The following is a 24290-nucleotide window of genomic DNA, read 5'->3' as shown; positions in this document are numbered from 1 at the left end:
AATATTTAAAATGTGTGGTGGATGCTGTAGAACTAAACAACCCGGCAATTTTCTCTAACTCTAGGTGAGATCTTAGTGCTGTGTCCATTATGTAAATAAATATATTTTTAAAAAGGCCAACTGGCTACGTAGATGACTAAAGGGCCACCATGAACAAAATGTAAAGCCTAAAAAATTATTGTATTGTATTCATCAATTATATAGTACCTGCGTCAAATCTTCTGTTTTCTTCTTGGCTTCCCCTGGGCTGTCTTGGTGGGGCAGAATAAACAACTCAGCTGAGGTAGGTAACCCTGGTAAGATGGCAACCAGAATCTGCTTACTGTTGATTCCCGTGGCCTGCACAGAAAGACAGAGGTAAATTGACATAAAAAACACCAACCAATCAGAGCTGTGACTTCAGATGTGGTCCACCCCCAAGGACACCTAATATACAAACCAACCACAGTCATGCTGAAAGTGAAAGAAAACCCCAAATTTTGGGATGTCATCAGAACAGGAGTAGAGGAGAAATCTTCCAATGGGGATACCAGTTCTGGTGACAATCAGGGATTCCCTCACTTTAAAGAGATTTCTTCGCACTTCATGTTTTGGATATGGGACAACAAGTAAAGAGACATCTCCCCAGTGACAAAAAAAAAAGAACTGACAGGGGTTATAAACCTCTCTTTATTCAAAATAATAATAAGAAAAAGTTTTGCTTTTAGTTCTTCTTTAATGCTATATTAGATTTGATTTTTGATTTTTTTTTTCATCCTTTGCTGTCTTGAATCTTCTGATAAATAAAAGATAATAAAGCCATATCGTGTAGCATACTGTTTTCATGCTATTCCCTACTATGACCCAGGAAGCTCAGGAATCCAGGCACTTTTTTTAGCCCTCAATCCTGTGAGGTCATTAGGAGAAACATCTCACTGACACCTCTCTCACAAACCAGCAATTAATTCATATCACCTAATTCATATCCTATTGTACCATCTCATGTTGTGGAATGAAATAGGTCAACCCCTTGGCTGCAGATAACAGCAAATATATAACTAATTAATGTTATATGCGTACACAATACCAGGGGTCTCCAAGCTTACATCATGGTGCCCATCAAAGCCCCCCTTACATCATGGACCTCAATCAGAGCCCTGCTTATATGAGGGTCCCCATCAGAGTTCCCCCTTGCATCATGGTCCCCCCTTACATCATGGTTCCCATCAATGTACCCCCTTACATAATGGTCCTCATCAGAGCCCCTCCTTATATCAGGGTCCCCATCAGAGTCCCTCTTACACCATGGTGCCCATTAGAGTCCCCCCCCATACATCATGGTGCCCATCAAAGTCCCCCCTTACATCATGGACCCCAATCAGTGTCCCCCTTATATCAGGGTCCCATCTGAGTCCCCCCTTGCCATGGTCCCCCCTTACATCATGGTGCCCATCAAAGTTCCCTCTTACATAATGGTCCTCATTAGAGTCCCTCCTTACATCATGGTCTCCATTAGAGTCCCCTCATACATCATGGTGCCCATCAAAGTCCCTCCTTACATCATGGACCCCAATTAGAGTCCCTCCTTATATCAGGGTCCCTATCAGTGTCCCACCTTAAACCAGTGACCCCATAAGAGTACCCTCTTACATCATGGTCCCCATCAGAGCCCCCCTCCCCCCCTATATCATGGTCCTCATCAGAGTCTCTCCTTACATCATGGCCACCATCAGAATTTTCCCTTACGTAATGGTTCCCATCAGAGTTCTACTTACACCAATGCCCCCATCAGAGTCCCTTTTTACATCAGGGTACACATCAGATTCCCCCATTACATCATGGTCCCCATCAAAGTTCCTCTTTACATGATGGTCCCCAATCATAGTCCCTTCTTATGCCAGAGTCCCCATCAGAGCCCCCTTTACACCAATGTCTCCATCAGAGCCCCCCTTTACATTAGTGTCCCCTGATCTGAATCCTCTGTCTGTGCACAGATTCTGAGGACCCGCCATCATTTGGAGACCCCCTGGCCCAATACTAATAAGGATTGGCACCTTCTATCCTTAGTACAACCCCGATTTCCCCTGTCACAATAAAAATCCAGCATGTTGCGGCTGATTGGTTTTAAAAGGTATACCTTTGCCGGTCTTTATGCTTTGCTACTTGGTAAATCATTGATCCATAACAAGTTTGTAAGTCAGAAAAAAAGTAATTTTCTAATCTTTTAATAAAATAATCCCTGTTGATCTTACCATTAAATTCCATGTGCAGGCACTTCCTGACACGGGGTGACAACTGTCTCCTAGTTGTGCTTCTATATTGTCACATTGTTGCACATGCCCCCTAGTGGATATAAAAGTGGCAGTGCCAACAAAAACAGGTATGGTTCACTGTTTTCAGAGAGTCAGTCCAGCTGATGCTGTTGGGGATGCATGTAGGGAAGAATTGGGTGAAAAAAGGTTGGAGAAGATCAGAAACTGTGAGAAAGGATGAAAAAAGTTTATTTAACCATTTGCCCTCCGGAAGATTTACCCCCTTCATGACCAGGCCATTTTTTGTGATACGGCACTGCGTAACTTTAACTGACAATTGTGCGGTCGTGTGACAATGTACCCAAATAAAATTTAAGTCCTTTTTCTGCCACAAATAAAGCTTTTTCTTGGTGGTATTTGATTACCTCTGTGGTTTTTATTTTTTGCGCTATAAACAAAAAAAAACTAAAAAAACTATATTTTTTACTTTCCGCTATAAAGCATACTCAATAGAAATGTAGAAAAAATCTAATTTCTTCATCAATTTAGGCCAATATGTATTCTGCTACATGTTGTTGGTAAAAAAATCCCAATAAGTTTGTGCAAAAGTTATAGCGTCTATAAAAAAAATGTATTGATTGGTTTGCGCAAAAGTTATAGCGTCTACAAAGTATGGGATTTTTTTTTTTGTATTACATTTTTTTTACTAGTAGCAGCGATCAGTGACTTATAGCGGGACTGCGATATTGCAGCGGACAAATTGAACACTAACTGACACTTTTTGGTGACCAGTGACACTAATACAGTGATCAGTGCTAAAAATATGCACTGTCACTGTACTGACACTGGCTGGGAAGGGGTTAAACATCTAGAGCAATCACAGAGTTAACTTTGTGCCTAGCTGGTGTTTTCTTACTGTGGGGGAGGTGCTTGTACTAGGGGAAGGCATGGATCTGTGACCCTGCTTTGCAGGAACACAGGATCCATGCCTTCTGTACTCGCAGAACGGCGATCTGCCTGGTTTACATAGGCAGATTGCCGTCCACCCTCTGTACTGAAGGATCGGAGGGTGTCGGTGGACATCGAGTCCCCAGTACCCACCGATCAGCTACCACTGTGTATAATCACAGCGGGCCGCCAACATAGCAGGTGCGTGCCCCAGACCCAGAAGTGTCAGATCACGTACTAGGTATGTGATCCGGGGCAGCCGTGCCACTTTGCCACTATATCTAAGCTATGCAGTCGGCAAGTGGTTAACCACCTGTCGACCGCTCACAGTAAATATATTGCGAGTGGGCGGCAGGTACAGGTGTGTACAGTCCTGTACATGTACCTTGTGGGTTTGGGGTGTGCACATGCTTGCCCCCTGCTGACCCATGCTGTGATTGGACACAGCACAAGTTTGGCAGCAGATTTTTGGCTGATCAGCTGTGTCCAATCACACACAGAATTCCGTGTTTACAAACACACAGAACTCTGTGTACACAGAATAGCGATCTGGCTGTTTCTTCTCCCTGAAAAGCAGGGAGAAAAAACAGTCAGCTCAGAAAGCAAAAGCAGCGCACATTACACATTGCTAGGCACACAGTTAACCTTGATTGCCCCCTAGATGTTAACCCCTTCCCAGCCAGTGTCATTGGCACAGTATCAGTGTACAGTATTATCACTGATCACAGTATTAGTGTCACCAACGACATCAGTGTCAGTTAGTAACCCTCCCAGCCAGTGTCTGTTAGCACCAGATTATCCACCACCCTATCACAGTCACACTATAAGTCGCTGGTCACCACCATTACAGCATAGCATCTGTAGCTGTGTAAACTTCCAGTATATATACAGTATATATACCATAGTTTATAGACACTATAACTTTCATACAAACCAATTAAAATACACTTATTGGGATTTTTTTTCACCAAACACATGTAGCAGAATACATTTTAGCCTAAATTTATGAAGAAATTTGATTTTATTGGATATGTTTTAAAATATTGGGGTTTTTTTTCCAAAATTTTTGGTCTTTTTTCGTTTATATAAAAAAAAAAAAAAAAAAAAAAAAAAATGATCAAAATTGATCAAATTCCACCAAAAGAAAGCTCTATTTGTGTGGAAAAAATTATATAAATGTAATTTGCGAACAGTGTTATAACCAAGCTATTTCCAGGTAAAGTAGCGCAGTGCTGAATAGTAAAAAAATGGTCATGAAGGGGGGAAAACGTTTCGAAAGTCAAGTTGGTTAAAAAAAAAAAAAGTTTCTTTATGATATACAGTGCACAGAGCAAACTAATTGTCATCCAGCTAGAGCTAACATCTACTTTAAGGAGTTAAACTGATGAAGCTGGCAGCCAGGGGCCGACGCAGAGGCGTAAAATTGGCTGCCGATGGCTGGAAACCAGGAGCCAGCCGCTTTCCCGCTGCGTTCTGTTTGCAGACTGCAGGTTTAAATCTTGACCATTTTAATTAGCAGACAGAATTTAGGTTCAAACGCAGCTGGCACCCGACTCGTGGCAAGGTGCACCTGTCCCCTAGAGGAGCCGCTCAGGGGAATAGAAGCCAAGCAAGCGATTTGCCGCACGCGCTCACACTAGCTGATTAATTGCCATTGCTAGCCTGGCTGAGCATCCAGGCCGCCTCTGGGTATCGCGGCAGAACAGGGGATGGGGCCACAGGGCTTTCTGCCTCCCGACTTCTCCTCTCTTTAACGACGGCGATTCAAAATTGCAAAAAAAAAAAAAGTGTTAAGGAGAATCTTCCTCCTCTGTCTTATTTCCCCCCCAAGTCCTTCAATAATGCATTGAGGTGCTTTATGAAATGTTAGGAGGAGAGATGGTCTCCAGCAAGTTACAAATCAGCTGTGTAAGGGCTAAACAGATGGACGCGGGGCTCAGTGGGCCAAAATGCGGCGCGCACGTAGCATGTTCTTTAATCTCTCAACTGGAAATACGTGACTCCGAAAATAGGCAGGTCCCTTGCTGCCACTTTTGCCTTCTACACAAAAGTTTCTCGTTAGAGCGATCCAGATTGCCAGCAAGGTAACGGGGAAGTAACAGCTGCAAGGAAGCAATTCCAACTAACAAGAGGGGAAACTTTTTTTTTTTTTTGCAGAGGGAACGAATTAAGGGAACTTCACACTCAGACGTTAAAAACAGACACTTATCAGGACTGGTCACAAGTCTGCTTGAACATTTCTAAATGTTCATCTAACATTATTTCCCAGGAGCATGCCTACAAGGTTTTAACACGATGGCACCTGGTTCCATCTACAGTATCTCACAAAAGTTAGTACACCCCTCACATTTTTGTAAATATTTTATTACCGTATTTATCGGTGTATAACACGCACTTTTTCCCCCTTAAAATAGGGGGGAAATCGTGTGTGCGCGTTATACGTCGATATAGGCTGCCACCGAGGGGAAGGAGGGGACGAGCGCTGCAAAATAGAGCCGGATCTCGTGTGTACTCTGCACGGCTCGCAGTCACACTCAGTCCCGCCCCTTGGACTGCTCCTAGCATGGACGTCCCGGCATTGGACCGGCGGTATGTCCATCATAGGATTCCGGCCAAGGGGCGGGACTGGGTGTGACACCAAGCCGAGTACACAGGAGAAACGGCTCTATTTCGGCAGCGCTCGTCCCCACAGCATATATAACGACGACAGCATATATAACAGCAAGGCTGCAGGTGGGCACTGATTAGGCTACACTGAAGCTGCAGATGGTCACTAATCAGGCTGCATTGATGCTCACTGACCATTATTTTGCTCCAAAGTGGTTTATTTAAAAAAAGGTTTTTTTCCTGAAACTCCCCTCTTAAATTGGGGTGCGTGTTATATGTTGACATGTGTTATACGCCGATAAATACGGTATATCTTTTCATGTGACAACACTTTTGTGAAATACTGTAGGATAGTGCACTTCTAAGCAAGTGCTTCATGGGCTGTAATGCAGTTCGTGACTTTAGGTGCATCTGGTGGATGTCCCTTTGCCACCACATCTAACATTTTTTGGCTCATTCATATTCTGTTCCATGTGAAGCTACTACAGAGAGATCCATGAATAGTTCTCTTGTTTGATCAGATACTGTACATGCAGGCTGGTACATCAGATACTTATCTAAATGCAGGCTGGTCTTGCTGACTTGTCCCAGGTTCTATTCCCTATTGGGTGCCCAGCAGCCAGGCACACAGTATTTTCCTAGTCTCTCAACACAATAATGAGGCAGCAAGGTTCTTTTTGAAATTTAATGCTAGTTAAACTTTGTTGGGTGGAGAGGGTGAGCCTTGGGATACTCTAAATTTTGTGCTAACAGTAACAGAGGATACACTCTGGGTAGTTGCTAAACTCTTCAGGGTTGACCTCTTGTGATAAGAGATAAGTGGACATACAATCAGGAGACTCCCACTACAGAAGCAGCCCTAATACAATTTTCTTGAAAAAATTTTCCTTTAGATTTACCAAAACCATATAATATAAGGTAAAACCTAAACATTTTCAATTTGTATGCCATCAGACATGCCCTTGCACTAGTTGAAGGTAAGTCTAAAGGAGATTGAATAAGAAAATTGTATAATGAATGGCCAGCATAAGCCAGCAATTCTGGAAAAGTCTCTTCTAGGTTTAAGCAATAACAGTCATTAGGATCCCTCTCTGGCTCCTACTCACTGTGTCCCTGTATACATGGATGCCTTCTTCCAGTACCAGCCAGACCCTGAGTGGACTTTCTCCGAACTGTTCTCAGCAACATGACCCCAATGAAACTCCTGCAGTCTTCAACCCACAGAAGGGCAACAGCCCTTCAGTTTGGGTCTTCTCCTCCAGGACAAGGACCCTGCTGTTCCAGTCCCCATAATATTTATGAACACCTCAGTCCCATGCTGGCCATCCCCTTGACCAGGGATTAACTGAGGCTGTATGAATATTCAGCTCAGGGTCTGCGCCTTCCAACCCACTATATTGTAGAACTTACTAGAAGACAGGGGGGGGGTAGTTGAGCCTGCACCAGCTAACCAGCAGGACCCAGAACATCCAAAAGCAGTCACTCCAAACCACCAAAACTCTGCTACACTGGCTACAGAGGAGACAAAAAACTAAATTCACCTAATTCTACTACCATGGACCAAGCCACACTCATGGTGTTATAGCCATCTCTAGGGGTACTTTGGAACTGGGTTTACAATCAAGATCACCATCCAGCTGTCCCCTCCCTCCACCTTCCCCTCTCCCCATCCACCTGTCCACTCCCTCCACCCTTTTTTCTCATTTATCTCTGCCTCCCTTCTGATTTCTCTCTTAAGCTGCACCCTGCCCCTATCCTTATGATTCCTTTAGCCTCCTGATCCATGTTACCCCTCTGTAAACCTATTGTTCACTTGCTTCACCTTATACTGGAACAGAATTCCATCTTTGCCATAACTCAATTAATATCACTTTCTGCAAAAAAAAATAATTTAACAGTCTTCCCCAGGCCCCCAGCTCAGCTCCTGCTGAGGCCTAGACTGTAGCCCAAATACTCCTTTGCAATCTTCTCTGGGCCCACAGCCTATCTCCTGCTGAGGCCCAGACTGCAATCCTTGACTCAGTAATTCTGCCTGCAGGGGCAGCAGCCTCAAGAGAACTTGAACCCTCCCTGGACAGGAAAGAACACTCTGGATTTGCCTCTCAAATATTTATCATAGCCCCAGCCACCTTCTGGACACCTCCTTTCGGGGATTGGCTGGGACATGATAAATAATATTACTGCGCAGTTGACTCTCTCTGTCCTATATTCTGGAAACTTCTTCCAGAAGCAGGTGGGAGAAATCAAACACCCAGCTAGGAAACCCTGACCAGACATAAATAATCAATTGCTCTGCCACTAATTACAGTGAAACGAAAAAATAAATGTACAGTACCTGACCGCGAGATTGTGTTTCAAGCGCGATACCATCGCGCTGGTTCTCGGCGACAGGGTACTGTGCATATCGCGCTGCTCGCTCATCGGGAATCCTGAGGGGGGAACGCCGCGCCAAATTTTAAATAAAAAACAGGCGTGGGTTCCCCCCCAGGGGCATACCAGGCCCTTAGGTCTGGTATGGATTGTAAGGGGAACCCCCTACGCCGAAAGATCGGCGTGGGGGTCCCCCCCAAAATCCATACCAGACCCTTATCCGAGCACGCAGCCCGGCCGGCCAGGAAAGGGGGTGGGGACGAGCGAGCACCCCCCCCTCCTGAGCCGTACCAGGCCGCATGCCCTCAACATGGGGAGGGTGAGTGCCTTGGGGGAGGGGGGCGCCCTGCTGCCCCCCCCACCCCAAAGCACCTTGTCCCCATGTTGATGAGGACAAGGGCCTCTTCCCGACAACCCTGGCCGTTGGTTGTCGGGGTCTGTGGGCAGGGGGCTTATCGGAATCCGGTAGCCCCCTTTAATAAGGGAGCTGCGGAGCCATTTATATAGGCGGTGACCCCGCTCCCTTGTGACGTCACGGTCCCTGCATGCGCAGGGACTCTGGCGTCATAAGGGGGCGTCACCCCAGAGTCCCTGCGAATGCTGGGACGTCACAAGGGAGCGGGGTCACCGCCTATATAAATGGCTCCGCAGCTCGCACACAGCATTCCAGCCGGAGAGAGCGTCGTGTCAACATCGAAAGAAGAGAAGAAGAGAAGAAGCGGCGAGACAGCGGCGACAAGACAGCGGCAGCAGACCGGGCCCCTCGCTGGCAAAAGAGCTGGAAGAAGACAGCGGAGGGGCCCGGGAGAAGAAGCGACAAGACAGCAGCAGCAGACCGGGCCCCTCTCACTGGCAAAAGAGCTGGAAGAAGATAGCGGAGGGGCCCAGGAGAAGAGGCGGAACACTGGGAGAAGAGGCGGAACACCGGAAGGAGACCCCCCAAAGTCGAAGAAGACCCCGGAGCTGCCTAATAAAATCTGTGTACTGTGTTTTTTTTTTTTATTGACACTTTTTTTTCCCTAGGTGAATGGGTAGGGGTACCATGTACCCCATACTCATTCACATAGGGTGGGGGGCCGGGATCTGGGGGCCCCCTTATTAAAGGATTCCGATAAGCCCCCCGCCCGCAGACCCCGACAACCAACGGCCAGGGTTGTCGGGAAGAGGCCCTTGTCCTCATCAACATGGGGACAAGGTGCCCTGCTGCCCCCCTCCCCCAAGGCACTCACCCCCCCATGTTGAGGGCATTCGGCCTGGTACGGCTCAGGAGGGGGGGGGGGCGCTCGCTCATCCCCACCCCCTTTCCTGGCCGGCCGGGCTGCGTGCTCGGATAAGGGTCTGGTATGGATTCTGGGGGGGGGATTTTTCGGCGTAGGGGGTTCCCCTTACAATCCATACCAGACCTAAGGGCCTGGTATGCCCCTGGGGGGGGGGAACCCACGCCTGTTTTTTATTTAAAATTTGGCGCGGCGTTCCCCCCTCAGGATTCATACCAGACAGCTGTCAGCACTGCCTGTCACTCATCGCGAAAAGAAAAAAAGTTTTCCTTTCCCGATGAGTGAGCCATCTTGGCGCTGGCTCCCGCGACGGGGCTCGCAGGTGTCAAATCTCGCCGAGAAATGCGGCGAGATTGACACAATATCGTGGTCACCTACTGTAGCACTACCCACATAGGGGTTGCAGATGACAGGGTTCCCCACTGCTGCACAGCCAGGCACACAACAACTTCTTCATCCAGACACAGAGAACAGTCCTTGAGCTTTGTTTTGTGTTTTTATTAGGAGGTAATAACTTGGATGGGGATAGGAATTAAGGGATGTTCATACAAAGACACAAGACTTCGTACAAAGAGCAGAGATCTGGCTGTGCAGGATGAAAAAAAAAAACAGCCAGATCAATAAGTAAAATCAGCACATATTACACACATTACACTTGTTAGGCACACCATTAACCGCTTGATTGCCCCTAGATGTTAACCCCTTCCCAGTCAGTGTCATTGGTACAGTGTCAGTGTATAGTATTATATCTGATCACTGTATTAGTGTCACTAGCGATGTCAGTGTCAGTTAGTCAGTTAGTGTTCCCAGTGATGGTCTGTTAGCACCAGATTTGCCGCCACACTATCACAGTAACACTATAAGTCGCTGATCTCCGTCATTACAGTATAGCGTCTATAGCTGCGTGAGTTCCAGTATATTTTTATCATTTGTAGATGCTATAACTTTCATACAGACCAATCAATATATACTTATTTTTTTTTTTTTACCAAAGACATGTAGCAGAATACATTTTAGCTTACATTTATGAAGAAATTTGACTTATTGGATATTTTCTAACAGAAAGTAAAAAATAATGTTTTAAAAAAAACAAAAAGGTCAGTCTTTATTCATTTATATAGTAAAAAATAAAAAATACAGTGGTGATCAAATACCACCAAAAGAAAGCTCTGTTTGTGTTAAAAAAATGATATGAAATTGATCTGGGTACAGCATGCATGACCGAGCAATTGGCAATTAAAGTAGCGCAGTGCTAAATAGCAAAAAATGGTCTGGGCATGAAGGGAGTAAAACCTTCCGGTGGTCAAGTGATTAAAGATATAAATGAGCAGGCATTGGTGGCAAATGAGGATTAGGCAGTCAGAGCTAACTCATGCTGTGAATATTTCATCTTCGTTTCCCACATGTATGATCTTCACTAATACATCACCTTGAAAATATATTCATATCCCTTGAAATTTTCCACATTTTGTCATGTTACAATTGAAAACGTAAATGTATTTTATTGGGATTTTATGTGATAGACCAACACAAAGTGGCACATAATTGTGAAATGGAAGGAAAATAATAAATGATTTTCCAATTTTTTACAAATAAATATATGAAAAGTGTGGTGTACATTTGTATTCAGCCCCCCTGAGTCAATACTTTGTAGAACCACCTTTCACTGCAATTACGACTGCAAGTCTTTTTGGGGATGTCTCTACCAGCTTTACACATATGGAGAGTGAAATTTTTGCCCATTCTTTTTTTGTAAAATATCTTAAGCTCTGTCAGATTGGATGGAGGGCATCTGTGAACAGCAATTTTCAAGTCTTGACACAGATTCTCAATTGGATTTAGGTCTGAACTTTGACTGGGTCAGTCTAACACATGAATATGCTTTGATCTAAACCATTCCATTGTAGCTCTGGCTGTATGTTTAGGGTTGTTGTCCTGCTGGAAGGTGAACCTCCGCCCCAGTCTCAAGTCTTTTGCAGACTCTAATGCCCCGTACACACGGGCAGACTTTTCGGCAACAAAGGTCCCACAGTCTTTTCGACGGACTTTCGACGGACTTTCGACGGACTTCCGACAGACTTTCGAACGCCTACACACGATCACATCAAAGTCTGACGGATTCGTATGTGATGACGTACAACCAGACTAAAATAAGGAAGTTCATAGCCAGTAGCCAATAGCAGTGGCGTTGCTATGGGGATGCAGGGGCTAAACACTACTATAGCTTGCCTCAGAGCGGTGCGAGCAGGGCATCCAGCAGTGCGGGGGAAGCTGCTTATAACACCCCCTTCAGGTTAAGCTGTCACTCGGGGATCTCCAATATCTCTGAGGCAGCCAAAGTTGGTGGGCGGAGCTGGGGGTGTGGCCGCGCTGCCTCCTCCACTCCTACCACAGAGCCCTTCACATTGGCTGATCCTGCAGCTGAAGGAGATATAGGCCAGGACACAGCAGACCCGCCCAAGTCTTCATCTGCAGGCATGAGGCATGCTGTAAGTTACTGCACAGCACACTCTCACTGCATAGAGTCCTAACCTGCCCTGTACCACCCCAACCTGCTCTATACTACCCCAACCTGCCCTGTGCCATCCCAGCCTGCTCTATACCACCCCAACCTGCCCTGTGCCACCCAAACATGCCCTGTGCTACTCCAACCTGCCCAGTGCCACCCCAACCTGCCCTATACCACTCCAACCTGCCCTGTGCCACCCTAACCTGCCCTGTACCACCCCAACTTGTCCTGTGCCATTCCAATCTGCCCTATACCACCCCAACCTACCCTAAACCACTCCAACCTGCCCTAAACCACTCCAACCTGCCCTGTGCCACCCTAACCTGCCCTATACCACCCCAACCTGCCCTGTACCACCCCAACCTGCCTTGTGCCACCCAACCTGCCCTATGCCACTCCAACCTGCCTTGTGCCACCCAACCTGCCCTATGCCACTCCAACCTGCCTCGTGCCATCCCAACATGCCCTATAACACCCCAACCTGCCATGTGCCACCCCAACCTGCCCTGTACCACCCCAACATGCCCTGTACCATCCCAACTTGCCTTTTACCACACCAACCTGCCCTATACCACTCCAACCTGCCCTGTACCACCCCAATCTGCCAATATACCACCCTAACCTGTCAATATACCACCGCAACCTGCCAATATACCACCTCAACCTGCCCTATACCACTCCAACCTGCTCTGTACCACCAGGGCCGGACTGGCCTACCGGGATACCGGGATATTTCCCGGTAGGCTGGCTGCATTTAGTACCCCTGAGGCCGCTTTTGCCTCGGAGCTTGGCTGGCTGCCTGTGTAAGCCTGTGTCTCCTCCTCCGATCCGGCGCCTCCCACACTCAACTAATATGCCTCTGTGTGTGTGAGGGGAGGAGCAGGAGAACACCATGCTGCTTGATTTTTCTCATCCTGTGCGGCGCCAGCACCGCCCACTAATCTGCACAAGGATAATAGAAGTGGCCGGCCGTGCAGCTGCAGCACAAGAATTAAGGTACAAAATCTCTCTCTCTCTCTCTCTCTCTCTCCTCTGTTGTGCCCATCTCTCTCTCTCTCTCTCTCTCTCTCTCTCTCTCTCTCTCCTCTGTTGTGCCCATCTCTCTCTCCTCTGTTGTGCCCATCTCTCTCTCTCTCTCTCTCTCCTCTGTTGTGCCCATCTCTCTCTCTCTCTCTCTCTCTCCTCTGTTGTGCCCATCTCTCTCTCTCTCTCCTCTGTTGTGCCCATCTCTCTCTCTCTCTCTCTCTCCTGTTGTGCCCATCTCTCTCTCTCTCTCTCTCTCTCTCTCTCTCTCTCTCTCTCCTGTTGTGCCCATCTCTCTCTCTCTCTCTCACTCTCTCCTGTTGTGCCCATAAATTCCAGCCACTGTACCCATCGATTACAGCCACTGTGCCCATAAATTCCAGCCACTGTACCCATCGATTATAGCCACTGTACCCATTAAACGCAGCCACTGTGCCATCAAACGCAGCCACTGTACCCATAAATTGCCACCACTGTGCCCATAAATTACAGCCACTGTGCCCATTAAACGCAGCCACTGGGCCATCAAGCCCAGCCACTGTACCCATAAATTGCCACCACTGTGCCCATTAAACACAGCCACTGTGCCCATCAAACGCAGCCACTGTGCCCATAAATTCCCACCACTGTGCCCATTAAACGCAGCCACTGTGCCATCAAACGCAGCCACTGTACCCATAAATTACCACCACTGTGCCCATTAAACACAGCCACTGTGCCCATAAATTACAGCCACTGTGCCCATTAAACGCAGCCACTGGGCCATCAAGCCCAGTCACTGTACCCATAAATTGCCACCACTGTGCCCATTAAACACAGCCACTGTGCCCATCAAACGCAGCCACTGTGCCAATAAATTCCCACCACTGTGCCCATTAAACGCAGCCACTGTGCCTATCAAACGCAGCCACTGTGCCATCAAACGCAGCCACTGTACCCATCAATTGCAGCCGCTGTGCCCATTAAACACAGCCACTGTGCCATCAAGCGCAGCCACTGTACCCATAAATTGCCACCACTGTGCCCATTAAACGCAGCCACTGTGCCATCAAACGCAGCCACTGTACCCATAAATTGCCACCACTGTGCCCATTAAACACAGCCATTGTGCCCATCAAATGCAGCCACTGTGCCCATAAATTCCCGCCACTGTGCCCATCAAACGCAGCCACTGTGCCATCAAACGCAGCCACTGTACTCATCAATTGCAGCCACTGTGCCCATTAAACACAACCACTGTGCCCATCAAGCGCCACCACTGTACCCATAAATTGCCACCACTGTGCCCATTAAACGCAGCCACTGTGCCATCAAACGCAGCCACTGTACCCATAAATTGCCACCACTGTGCCCATTAAACACAGCCACTGTGCCCATAAATTACAGCCACTGTGCCCATTAAACGCAGCCACTGGGCCATCAAGCCCAGCCACTGTACCCATAAATTGCCACCACTGTGCCCATTAAACACAGCCACTGTGCCCATCAAACGCAGCCACTGTGCCCATAAATTCCCGCCACTGTGCCCATCAAACGCAGCCACTGAGCCATCAAATGCAGCCACTGTACCCATCAATTGCAGCCACTGTGCCCATTAAACACAGCCACTGTGCCATCAAGCGCAGCCACTGTACCCATAAATTGCCACCACTGTGCCAATTAAACGCAGCCACTGTGCCCATAAATTCCCACCACTGTGCCCATCAAACACAGCCACTGTGCCCATAAATTCCCACCACTGTGCCCATCAAACACAGCTACTGTGCCCATCAAACACAGCCACTGTACCCATAAATTGCCACCACTGTGCCCATTAAACGCAGCCACTGTACCCATAAATTGCTGCCACTGTGCCCATTAAACGCAGCCACTGTGCCCATAAATTCCCACCACTGTGGCCATCAAACACAGCCACTGTGCCCATCAAACGCAGCCACTGTACCCATAAATTGCCACCACTGTGCCCATTAAACACAGCCACTGTGCCCATAAATTCCCACCACTGTGCCCATCAAACACAGCCACTGTGCCATCAAACGCAGCCACTGTACCCATCAATTGCAGCCACTGTGCCCATTAAACACAACCACTGTGCCCATCAAGCGCCACCACTGTGCCCATCAAGCGCCACCACTGTGCCCATTAAATGCTGCCACTGTGCCCATCAAACGCAGCCACTGTGCCCATCAAACGCAGCCACTATGCCATCAAACGCAGCCACTGTAACCATCAATTGCCGCCAGTTTGCCCCATCAATTGCCGCCAGTTTGCCCCATCAATTCCTGCCAGTGTCCCCCCCCCCCCGCCCGGCACTTACCTGTCTCAGGTCAGCGCGTTGCTCCATGCTCCCTCCGATCACAGCGCCTGTTGCTTCAGCCAATCAGGTGACAGGTAACCACACCCAGTGCACCTGATTGGCTGAGAGGCGGGTCAGTGTTAGGGAAGCGATTTATTTGATTTCCTAACACAGCACTGTGTAAGCAGCGAACGCACAGCAGTGTATATATATATATATATATATATATATATATATATATATATATATATATATATATATATAAAGCCCTATGTGCTTTTATATGTGTCTTATCTATATATAATGCACTCTTTAAATGTGCTTTAAAATGCATGGTTTTCCATTTTATGAACAAGAAAATAATGACGTTATGCTGTTGGGCTGGTATTATAATGCTATGGGGCTGGTATGACATTTTTTCCAGGGCTGGTTTTCATACCCAGTCCGGCCCTGTGTACCACCCCAACCTGCCCTGTACCACCCCAATCTGCCAACATACCACCCTAACCTTCCAATATACCACCACAACCTGCCCTATACCACCCCAACCTGCCACTATACCACTCTATACTACCCTAAACTGCCCTGTGCCACCCTAACCTGCCCTATACCACTCCAACCTGCCACTATACCACCCTATACTACCCTAACCTGCCACTATATTACCCTAAACTATAATTTACAGGGGCCGGTTTGGGGTGCACCCCATGACCGTGCGCTACATGCAGGGTGCTGGGCAGCCTAGACAGGAGGGGGGTGACACCATGTTTTACTGCACCAGGTGACACCAACCCTAGTGACGCCACTGGCCAATAGTTGCCCTAGCGTGGGTTTTCGTCCGTCGGACTAGCATACAGATGAGCGGATTTTTCGATAGCAACTGGGTCCAGCGGAGTTCCAACGTAAAGATGTGAAACATGTTCCAAATCTAAAGTCCATCAGATTTTTGACAAAAACAGTCCACTAAAGGTCCGATGAAGCCCACACACGGTCGGATTGTCCGCCGGATTTGGTCTGTTGGACCAGTCCGGTCGAAATGTCCGCTTGTGTGTACAGGGCATAACAGGTTTTCTTCTAAGATTGCTCCGTATTTGGCTCCTTCTAGCTTCCCATTAACTCTGACCAGCTTCCCTGTCCCTGCTGAAGAAAAGCATCCCCACAACATACTGCTGCCACCACCATGTTTCACAGTGGGGATGGTGTGTTCAGGGTGATGTGAAGTGTTAGTTTTCCGTCTCACATAGCGTTTTGCTTTTAGGCCAAAAAGTTTAATTTTGGTCTCATCTGACCAGAGCACCTTCTTCCACATGTTTGCTGTGTCTCCCACATTGCTTCTCGCAAACTGCAAACAGGACTTCTTATGGCTTTCTTTTCAACAATGGCTTTCTTCTTGCCACTCTTCTATAAAGGCCAGATTTTTGGAGTGTATGACTAATAGTTGTCCTGTGGACAGATTCTCCCACCTGAGCTGTGGATCTCTGCAGGTCCTCCAGAGTTACCATGGACCTCTTGGCTGCTTCTCTGATCATTGCTCTCTTTGCCCGGCCTGTCAGTTTAGGTGGACGGTCATCTCTCGGTAGGTTTTCAGTTGTGCCATACTCTTTTCATTCTCGGATGATGGATTGAACAGTGCTCTGTGAGATGTTCAAAGCTTGAGATATTTTTTTATAACCTGACCCTGCTTTAAACTTCTCCACAACTTTATCCCTGACCTGTCTGGCTTCACAGAACATCTGTATTTATACTGAGATTAATTTACACACAGGTGGACTCAATTTACTAATTAAGAGACTTCTGATGGCAGTTGGTTCCACTAGATTTTAGTTAGGGGTATCAGAGTAAAGTGGGCTGAATACAAACGCACGCCACAATTTTCAGATATTTATCTGTAAAAAATGTTGAAAACCATTTATCATTTTCCTTCCACTTCACAAATATGTGCCACTTTGTGTTGGTCTATCACATAAAATTCCAATAAAATACATTACATTTTTTTGGTTGTAACATGACAAAATGTGAAAAATGTCAAGGGGTATGAATACTTTTTGATGGCACTGTATAAGCTTTGATGAAAGAAGATTTGTGAGCCCCGAAATACCTTCTGACCTCTCCTTGGCATCATGATCAATAAACATTTACTGGACTTATCCTTGATTTGTAGTGCTCTCATCCTTTTATATATGCTAGTCAATATCAGTTTAGCATGCCTAACCAATCATGCTTGATGAATAAGAGCGGCTGAGTCTAAAAATCACTGAGCAAGGATGATAAGTAGAATGTTGGCTGTTTTATATAAACTCCAGCTTGACACTGTGCATAGTGAACTGAAACAATGATACAGGTTCTGTTGACTGTTTAACAACTTATAAGGTAATGTACGTCATTTGGTGACTCCCCCCCGACCCTCCAGCACCATAGGACTGCACAGAACACGAAATGAAGACCTTCCTTTGACACTTACATACATGAGGGCTCTCTTAATGACTCGGCTTATGTCTCGTCTCCATTCCGGGATGTCGGGGTTGTAATCGTCCAGATTCGGAGAGAAGGACAAGCGGAGCGACTGGAACTGTTCTGGAATGAAGGATTTAGAGAGCGCTGTCAGGGTCTTTTAAAGTGGAGCATGGAAATGAGACCACCATACAGAGGACCCCACCAAACGTCACTTTATATTTTCAATACGGAGCTGAAACAAGTGTATTTCTTAAAAAAAAAAAAAATTAAAATAATTGCATAGCTGTTGCGCCATTGAGACCGCTGGTACACTTGTTTTTCTGTGAATGAGGCAAAATCGAATATTCTCTGGCTATTTCTTCTACAGGTTGAATGTTACAGATGTCTGCAGAAAATTCAATTAAAAAATTCAACTTTTAAAGTGGAACTCTGGGCACAATAAAAAAAAAATAAAGTGATCCAACGCCTCCTCACCGCCTGTTTTAACCACATTTTTGCCAACAAAAGTGCTGCAAGTGCCTGTATTGCAAGCGGTTGCAGGGCGTTTGCAGCACTTCCCCATTTACTTGAATGTGTAGGGCATGTGTGATCAACCTGTGGCCCTCCAGCTGTTGCGGAACTACAAGTCCCATGAGGCATTGCAAGGCTGACAGTTACAAACATGACTCCCTCAGGCAGAGACATGATGGGACTTGTGGTTCTGCAGCAGCTGGAGGACCACGGGTTAAGCACCCATTTGGCAGGCTTGCTCTAAAAAGTTGCCGCAGGTGCGAAGTGAAGCATCGCGGCTGAGGCATGTAAACACCCCTATTCACTGCCTATTACGGCTTAAAGTGGGCTAGGGGGTTTGATGAATGGCAAAACCACAGCTATATTGCACATTTTTGCCGGCCCCCAACCACCCATCTAAATGAAGCCTAAAGGAGATTGTGCATTTAGATTGTAATGTCGATGGCAGGGGTGTCAAACTCAATTTCATCGTGGGCCGCACCAGCATTATGGTTGCCCTCAAAGTGCCATATGTATCTGTAAGACTGGATGTCCAGTGCACCCCACCTTTCATCAGATGTCAAGAGCCCCCTCACCCCGATAATCAGATATAACGATTAGAAGTCAAGAATCCCCCACCCTCCCTTACATCACAGTGCACCTCCTTACCATGTGCTGCTGCCGGGGAAGAAGCTGGGGGCAAAGCTGGGTAGAAGAAAGTGCAGAGTCTGGAGGAGGACCAGAGGAGGGCTGGAGTCAGCTGAATGCTTAGACCAGGGGAGGTGGAGATGAGGGGGGCGCTGCGGCTGCACAGAGAGGCACAGGATCCTCCTCTCTGCTGCTGACTGCTGAGACAAGGTGGGGGCAGAGATGAGGGGGGGGGGGTGCCACAGCTGCAGGAGAGGTGTGAGGGCCAAATGAAATGGAGGGCCAGATTCAGCCCATGGGCCTTGTGTTTGACACATGTGATCTATGGTGAGGTGCAGACCACCCCCCCCAGTCCACAGGGTGATAACACTTTTGTGAAAATGCACAGCAGAGCAAACAGTATTGTCACCATGTTATAGGATGTGTAAGAATAATGGATCCACTGGCAGGATCAATGGGGGAAGTGTGGAGGGGGGGCTCAGAAAAACAAAAAATGCTACTGATAGACTGCTACTGATTTTTCAAAGAGTCCTGCTTTTAAACGTTGACTTTAGGGAGACAAATGAATAACATTTGACCTGAATAGGAAATAGCCTTGGGGCATTCAATGTTGTCCCAATCACAGAGAACAAACTAGCTATGTCAATTTTTTGTAACGGCTTGCCGACCAGCCGCTGCAGTTTTACCGTGGCAGAATGGCACGGCTGGGCAAAACAACATCACCTTACATCGATTCCCCTTTTGGCCACTAGGGGCGCGTTGGCGCCCGCAGCGTGTGCCTGAAGCTGATGCGAGTGCCTGACGGGCGCGATGACCCCAGGTTCCCACGATCGCTCGTGACAGAGAGAGAACCGGGATCTGTGTGTGTAAACACACAGATCCTGGTTCTTTCAGGGGAGTAGAGACAGATTGTGTGTTCATGCTGAGTATGAACACCGATCTCTCTCCTCCCCTAGTCAGTCCCATCTCCCCTACAATTAGAATACACATAGGGAACACAGTTAACCCCTTGATCGCCCCCTAGTGTTAAAGCAGAGGTCCGCTGAAAAAAAAAATATTAAAAGCCAGCAGCTACAAATACTGCTGCTGCTGACTTTTACTATATGGACACTTACCTGTCCAGGGAGCCCGCAATGTCGGCAGCCAAAGGCGATCCGTCCTTCGGCTCTCGGCTGCTGCCGCCGCCATCCTCGGTGAGGGAATGAGGAAGTGAAGCCGTGCGGCTTCACTTCCTGTTTCTTCCTGTTTCCCTACTGCGCATGCGTGTCCTCTCAGGTCCCTGCTGTGTTCTGGGACCTGTGTGTCTCCCAGAATACAGCGGGGGAGGACGGGATAGGCGCCGGAAGTGGCATAGGTCACTGCGGTGATCTATGCCATAAAGTAGGAGCAAATACCTGTATTAGACAGGTATCTGCTCCCTTCTCTCTCCTGAAAGGTGCCAAATGTGACACCAGAGGGGGGGAGGAATCCAAAAAGTGGAAGTTCCATTTTTGGGTGGAACTCCACGTTAAGCCCTTCCCTGCCAGTGACATTTATACAGTAATCAGTGGATTTTTATAGCACTGATCACTGTATATTTGTCAATGGTCCCAAAAATGTGTCAAAAGTTTCCAATTTGTCCGCTGAAATATAGCAGTCCCAATAAAAATCGCAGATCGCCGCCATTACTAATAAAAAAAAAAAATAATAATAAAAATGTCTTAAATTTATCCCCTATTTTGTACACGCTATAACTTTTGCGCAAACCAATCAATATACGCTTATTGCGATTTTTTTTTTTTACCAAAAATATGTAGAAGAATACATATCGGCCTAGACTGTTTTTCGATAAAAAATGTGGGATATTTATTATAGCAAAAAGTAAAAGATATTGTGCAAAAAAATAAAAACCGCAGAGGTGATCAAATACCACCAAAAGAAAGCTCTATTTGTGGGAAAAAAAGGACGTCAATTTTGTTTGGGTACAGCGTCACACGACCGCGCAATTGTCAGTTAAAGCGACGCAGTGTCGAATCGCAAAAAACGACCTACTGTAGTCATTGAGCAGCCAAATCTTCCGGGGCTGAAGTGGTTAATGTTGAATAGAAGAAGTCAGGGAGTCCCAGTTTAAATGTTGGACTCTAGGCACACAGCTACAAATGAATAACATTTAACCTGTAGAGGAAATAACCTGAGAACGTTCAATGTTGTCTCAATCACAGAGATCGAGTGAACTAGCTATGTTAATTTTTATAGGATTTCAACTTCATGTTGAATAAATGAAGTCAAGATTGGAGGAGCCTTCTGGGGGCTAAAGAAGACCGGAGAGCCATTCTTTGGCCTACAGACCAGCACTGTGCAGTTTTAACTATGGGACCCCAGATCTGGAGAGTTTAGCAGACGATACGCTGCTGGTTTAGGCAATATGGCCCCATAAAGTGCATTTTTCTACAATAAAACATACAATTAGACATTTCTAGTTGAGGATACATTGATACATTGTAATTAAAACACTAAATTATATATTTAATCCCCCAGCCCCCCCTTCAGTTGCGATTTTAAGCTATATATTTAAACCAATGATTTACAGCTATGCAAAAAACATAAAATAAGTCAAGAGCCCATTATATCCGGCGGTACGCCACCGCGCAGGTTAGTAATTATCCAATTAGGCGTGTGCATGGACTGAATGGTAGGCATTACGCAGCGTAATGGAAAGTTGCATTAATCTGTCTGCTAAAGATATCCATCTGTAGGTTTACTAATGAGCCATAAATCTATGCAGAGAAAATATATACTTTTATTCCTCCCCACAGCGAAAATTGTACTGTGGTGCTCCATTGTACTGAAAGTGGTGCTCCGGCCTTCCCTTCAGTCTTGCACAGTTGTAAATGATCCTCTCCTGTATGGAAACGGCTTACTCTGATTTCACCGCACACTGTGAGCTTCTCACAATGTGCATCTGAAGCTGCAGCAAGTCAGATTAAGCCAGCCTCATTTCCTAAGTGAAGGACCCCCAGTGCTGGGACAAGGTCTTCTAGAGCCCTCCACCCCCCCCCAAGATGTATGAGCATTATATGTCCACCCCCCCACCCCCCCCCCAAAAAAAAAAATTGAGCACTAATGCTTATCCTCTAAGCATACTGTACACCCCCCTCCCAAAAAAAATACATTTGCCCTTCAGAAATCCCCCCAGCACAAATGCCCCCCCAAGAAAACAAATCCTCTACCCTTCAAGTCCCTCAAATTTCCTCTCTAAGTACACAGCCCCCCACTCCAAATCCCTCCCCTTCATCTCCCTCTTAGCACAAATTCCCCCCCCCACAAAAAATGTCCCCTCCAAGAACAAATCCCCCCATCTCCCTCCTAGCTCAAACCCCCCCCCCCCACAAAAAATGTCCCCTCCAAGAACAAATCCCCCCCATCTCCCTCCTAGCTCAAACCCCCCCCCCCACAAAAAATGCCCCCTCCAAGAACAAATCCCCCCCATCTCCCTCCTAGCTCAAACCCCCCCCCACAAAAAATGTCCCCTCCAAGAACAAATCCCCCCCATCTCCCTCCTAGCTCAAATCCCCCCCCACAAAAAAGTCCCCTCCAAGCACAAATCCCCCCATCTCCCTCCTAGCTCAAACCCCCCCCCCCCACAAAAAATGTCCCCTCCAAGAACAAATCCCCCCATCTCCCTCCTAGCTCAAACCCCCCCCCACAAAAAATGCCCCCTCCAAGAACAAATCCCCCCCATCTCCCTCCTAGCTCAAACCCCCCCCCACAAAAAATGTCCCCTCCAAGAACAAATCCCCCCCATCTCCCTCCTAGCTCAAATCCCCCCACAAAAAATGTCCCCTCCAAGCACAAATCCCCCCATCTCCCTCCTAGCTCAAATCCCCCCCCCCCCACAAAAAAGTCCCCTCCAAGCACAAATCCCCCCATCTCCCTCCTAGCTCAAATCTCCCCCCCCCCCCCACAAAAAATGTCCCCTCCAAGAAAAAATCCCCCCCCTCATCTCCCTCCTCGCTCAAATCCCCCCCCACAAAAAAGTCCACTCCAAGCACAAATCCTCTCTAAAACCAATTTCCCTTCCTAGCACAATCCCCCCCACCCCACCATATCACCTCTTCTTGTACAAACCCCCCAAAGACCCCCTCCCAGCACAAATCCTCTTTCTCCATCTCCTCTCCCAAATCTCCCTAAATCACCACTCCTAGCACACCTTTCTAAATTTCCCCTCCTAGAACAATTCTTACCCCCTGCTGCCCCCCTAAATCCCCCCTCCCACCCAAAAAAATCCCCTCCCCTTAATCTCCTTATGGTGCCCCCCACCTCACATGATATCACAGTGCCCAGGGCAGCCTCCCCTCCTGCCCACCCCTTGTCCTAGCCCTGACGTCCAGCATCATTTAGCACTTTCTTCCCCAGCCTGACTGTTCCTGGCCCACCGCTTTCATTTATTGGATTTCAGTTCTTACAGCCATGGAGGTTTAGGATTACAGGTGGGCCTAACCTAGGCTTGTCTACATTGCAAATACAGTCTTGGAACGCCTACTCCTCCAGACTGACCACTATATTTTGATATTTGCATGACTCCTCCCACTGCTTACATCAGGGCTGAGAGGAGTACTGAGGCAGGGTGCTGTGATGTTTTCAGGAAGCTATGTATAGCACTCTGCTGGCTCCTCCCACCAGCTATGATCTGCCTGCAATAGCATAGAAAACCACAGAGACCCAGTGGTGGCGTCACTGGGTCTTAAATAAGGCACACCATTAAAATAGGAAAAGTTTTAATCAAAAATGAATTTGCATGTTGATGGGGAGGGGGGGGGGGGACCAGGAAGCCAAAATGGTGTAAAATAACCTGGAAGAGGTGCAGTGCTGCATTGGCAGTAAGTCTTCGGTGAATAGTGCTGGAGATCAGGTTAATATAGATTCTTAAATTTATTGCTTGGACTGGAACTGGCCTTGGATGGAAACTTGTACTCAGAGATCACAGACAGATGGCCTCCTTCTGAAAATACAAATTGCCTAGCTGTCTGATTTCAGTACTTTGACTTACCGATCAAGCATACCAGAAAGTCATCGATCTGATTATTTTTTGCCTTCCCCGGTTCCTCTTTCCTCCTCATCAACTTACTAACAGAATCTTTCAGTAAAACCTTTCCATTTTCATTACATCCCTTATTTTAGATCCAGTGATGTCCTCACTGAGTCACTGTGCTTCTCTATGCATGATAGCTGATAGGAGGGGCTGTACATAGCTACGAAAATATCACAGCAACTATGGAAGATGACAGGTCCACTTTAAAAACAAAAAAGCCATGGATAGTGGTGAAGATACCTGCAGGAACGGTTGCCCCATCCTAGCTATATCCTTTACTGCTACTAGACATGTGCAATTAGTTTCGGACCAAATACAAATTCGGACAAATTTGTGGTTATTCAGAGATTTGGATTTATCTGAATCT

The 24290-nt window shown here is 47.0% G+C and overlaps 1 protein-coding gene across 9 annotated transcripts in view; it reads right to left on the bottom strand.

Moving 5' to 3' along the window:
* Positions 1–24290, bottom strand: part of SORCS1 (sortilin related VPS10 domain containing receptor 1) — a 1093315-nt gene that overhangs the window by 170932 nt on the left and 898093 nt on the right. For all 9 annotated transcript variants that reach the window (XM_073595916.1, XM_073595919.1, XM_073595918.1 and 6 more), the window contains exons 22-23: positions 17723–17835; positions 208–339 (exon numbers count right to left, since the gene is read on the bottom strand). In XM_073595916.1, the coding sequence (XP_073452017.1) occupies positions 208–339; positions 17723–17835 (245 nt within the window). The remainder of the gene's footprint in view (positions 1–207; positions 340–17722; positions 17836–24290) is intronic.

This window comes from Aquarana catesbeiana, linkage group LG08 (genome assembly GCF_042186555.1).
Source record: "Aquarana catesbeiana isolate 2022-GZ linkage group LG08, ASM4218655v1, whole genome shotgun sequence".
Lineage (NCBI taxonomy): Eukaryota > Metazoa > Chordata > Amphibia > Anura > Ranidae > Aquarana > Aquarana catesbeiana.
Note: the sequence above shows the minus strand (reverse complement) of the source record. Positions and strands in the feature narration are given on the sequence as shown.